Raw genomic sequence first — 3563 nt, 5'->3', positions numbered from 1 at the left:
TAGGAAGGCCTGGAGGAATGTTGTCCATGGGTAGCGATGGGTTGGACACGATTTTGCAACTAACAACAACAACAATAGGGGAGATTTTTAAAAACATTCGTCTGCTAAATGAAACGGGAAAAAAACTAAAAATACCATCGTCATCTAAACACATACTCAAATCAATTAAAAGTATATACTTTCATTTTTGTTCAATGTAAGATTCAATTTATAACCAATTAATTAATCCTAGACCATATAGAATCATACTGCTTTTCTTTTGTTGCAAAGCTAATTCAAAGGCTAATGTTTATCAGTTCAGGGAAACAAGTATTTTTAAACAATATATGATCAGTTTTTATGCACAGTCCAAGTTCATTATATCCAAAGTTTATCATAGATTGAATGATTACAAATTTCTGAGATATAATTTAACAAACCAATAACTTTAATTCTAAACTAGTTTTGGAGAACTTGATTCACCATAGGAACAAGTGTCTAATAACTAAGGCATTATTATTTGTCAGACTCATAACGCATGTACAAAGGTTCCTGCAAATTTATTACATCTGTGACACACAAAAGAAAGAAAGCCAACATTTCAAAATTTCTAGGCTTTTAAAACCAGTAGACTTAGATTAGGCATGTAGGGTCCAAATTTGGGTGGAATTATTTTTGTTAAAATAAATAGTTAGTTTAGGTTTAGTCAAGCATGTCTCTAACACATTCAACATCACTGGAGTTATTGAGGGGCCAAAGAATTAATACAAATGTTTTAGCTATGTTCCATTCAGTTTTTTTCAGGTAAATTGTATTCCTTTTCTAAAATCTGAAAAGTTTTAGAAATACCATTATTCAACAGCTGAATATGAGGACGATAATTTCCTTTCTTAGTTCATGTTAAAAAGACATTACCAGCCATTTTAAATAAGAATTTCACCAATGTGTTAATTTCTCATGAGAGAAAATATCAAATTTAATTTTCTGTTCAATAATGATCAGATATATCTAACTGATTTCAATGCTGGGAAAGTAATTGAATTCCTACTGTGATTAGAACAAAGCACTTGGCAAGACTGTAATTATTCTCAAGATAAGCTCACAATGGTAAGAGTTCAATATTTTTGCATTCCCATACAAGATTGTGAATGTGCATCTGGAGAAGCAGTGGGGAAGAATGGCATTACAGAACTTCCCCAAGGCTCAGATTAAGAGACTGTGCAATCCTGAGCTGGATGGAGTAGGGTGAAAAGATTCAGGATAGCTACATCCTAGAATCTCTCAGGATATATATTGTAATTAGGAGGTTATAATTTTAGTTTGGAAAGATTCTGCCAATTTGGGTAAGCAAATGACAGATTGAACTCAACTGGATTTTGCTGTCGTCTCTGGGTTTGGGCTTAACGATGATTTAAAAATATGCTGTATATCTTTAAAGTTAGGAAACTTGAAACTTTTAATAGTGTAGTATAGACATACAGTATCTTTAATAAAGAACATTGTGTATTTTACTACTTTCATAAAACTTAGTCATTAAATTAATGTGTAGATAGGTTTAAAATATCCAAGTGGAATCACCAAAAGCCTTGTTCCTAGAAATACATTGTAAATTTTGATGAAAAAAGGCATTTTTCAATCTTCACTCTTCTGTACAAACTTAAAGTATTTTTAGTTACATTGTAATATTGTCTTTCACCTGGATAACACTAATATATTCTTATTGATTAAACTAGTTATTTCCTGATGATACTTAGTACATTTAATAGTTTCTGGGTAACAGAAAAAAACCTGAAATTGTTCCTTGTAGGTGTTTGGAAACTTCTTGGTATAATATTTGATTTAATCCAAATATAATTTCAACAAATGTAGGTAAAAGTTTTAATAGTCATAAAAAAATTCAATACAGTACATCACCTGATTATAGGTGTATTCAAATTCAGCTAAACAAATTGGTTTGATTTTGATGAATGTCTTTTATTAGGCATGCTAGGGATTGCAACATCACATTAAAAATTAAAATCAGACAGAGACTTTGTTGATAGGTTCTATATTGTATTTGAATTACTGGTGAAATAATACATTTATTTTGCACAAATGTCATTCACTATACCTGCTCATAGTTTTCTTGCAATTCTTCCTAGTGCCCACTTCTTTCATATATAACTTTATATATTTTTCTCAAATTCATTTTTTTGCAGCAATTATTATTTTAAATGCATTTATATCCATAGTTTATTTCCTTTCATCTTCCTGTTAACTGTCTTTTTAAATATCTCATTAGCACAATGGCAATAACTTTTATTGGACTCCTTAAATAAAAAAATAATACTGTGTTTCTAGCAGCTTCCATATTGTCATTCATCAGTAATTCAATTTACATGTATTAATTTAAATCAATGTACATGTGTTTGCATATATTCACTGATTGAATTCCACAAAATAAAATCACCTCCATTCAGATTTATTTATCTTTCTGGGTTTTTTAGTTTCACAGATACAGAACATATCTTTTTCATTCTCTCCTTTCGTTCAATAATTGAAGTTTTCTTTAAGCATTTACCCGTTTTACATTCCATGTAACCATCTACATCCATCAGTAGCCATCTTTTATAGCTATCATCATTTTCTAAATGGACCATACTGTATGTGCTGACCTTTGCAACTCCTCATGGCTTTGGTTATCAGGACATATCACATATTGCTTTTTAACAAAGCAGAAGTTGGGACAGGTTACTCTTCCTAGCTTTATGCATGTAATACACAATGTTCCCTGCTAAAGGTAAGGACAATTTTAATATAACTAACCAACATTCCCTAAGCATAACCAAACCCAGTTTTGCCATAAGAATGCTTACATTATCCTATGCAAGTGAAGCAAATCTATTTATCTGCCAGCTATCATGTTAATACACAGTTGTCAAACTTGCAACATCATGTGATGTGTCGCGAACTATCGTGACTTTTTTCCCACTGCTGGCAATGGGGTGGGTGTGGTTTTGGCAGTTTGACACCCCTGTGGTAATATAATAATAATAATAATAATAATAATAATAATAATAATAATAATAATAATAATAATAATAATAATAATAATAATACTACAGATGGAAGGGACCTTGGAGGTCATCTAGTCCAACCCCCTGCTCAGGCAGGTAACCCTATACCATTTTGGACAAATGGCTGTCCAGTTTCTTCTTAAAAACTTCCAGTGTTGGAGCGTTCACCGCTTCTGGAGGCAGGTTGTTCCACTGGTTAATTGTTCTAACTGTCAGGAAGTTTCTCCTTAGTTCTAGGTTGCTTCTCTCTTTGGTTAGTTTCTATCCATTGCTTCTTGTCCTGCCTTCAGGTGCTTTGGAAAATAGCTTGACTCCCTCTTCTTTTTGGCGGCCCCTGAGATATTGGATCACTGCTATCATATTCCCCTTCGTCCTTCTCTTCATTAAACTAGATACTGTATACCCAATTCCAGCAACCGTTCCTTATATGTTTTAGCCTCCAGTCCCCTAATCATCTTTGTTGCTCTTCTCTGTACTCTTTCTAGAGTCTCAACATCTTTTTTTACATCGTGGTGACCAAAACTGGAT

General features: G+C 32.4%; 1 protein-coding gene across 1 annotated transcript in view; it reads right to left on the bottom strand.

Annotated features, from left to right (window-relative positions):
- EPHA6 (EPH receptor A6) overlaps positions 1-2618 on the bottom strand; it is a 185006-nt gene extending 182388 nt beyond the window's left edge. The window contains exon 1 of the mRNA XM_015824276.1: positions 2540-2618. Within this exon, the coding sequence (XP_015679762.1) occupies positions 2540-2618 (79 nt within the window). The remainder of the gene's footprint in view (positions 1-2539) is intronic.
- Between the last annotated feature and the right edge of the window lie 945 nt (positions 2619-3563).

The sequence above is a fragment of the Protobothrops mucrosquamatus genome, unplaced genomic scaffold, assembly GCF_001527695.2.
Source record: "Protobothrops mucrosquamatus isolate PMUCROS unplaced genomic scaffold, P.Mucros_1.0 scaffold2178, whole genome shotgun sequence".
NCBI classification, from domain to species: domain Eukaryota; kingdom Metazoa; phylum Chordata; class Lepidosauria; order Squamata; family Viperidae; genus Protobothrops; species Protobothrops mucrosquamatus.
This window is presented reverse-complemented; position numbering and strand designations above follow the sequence as displayed.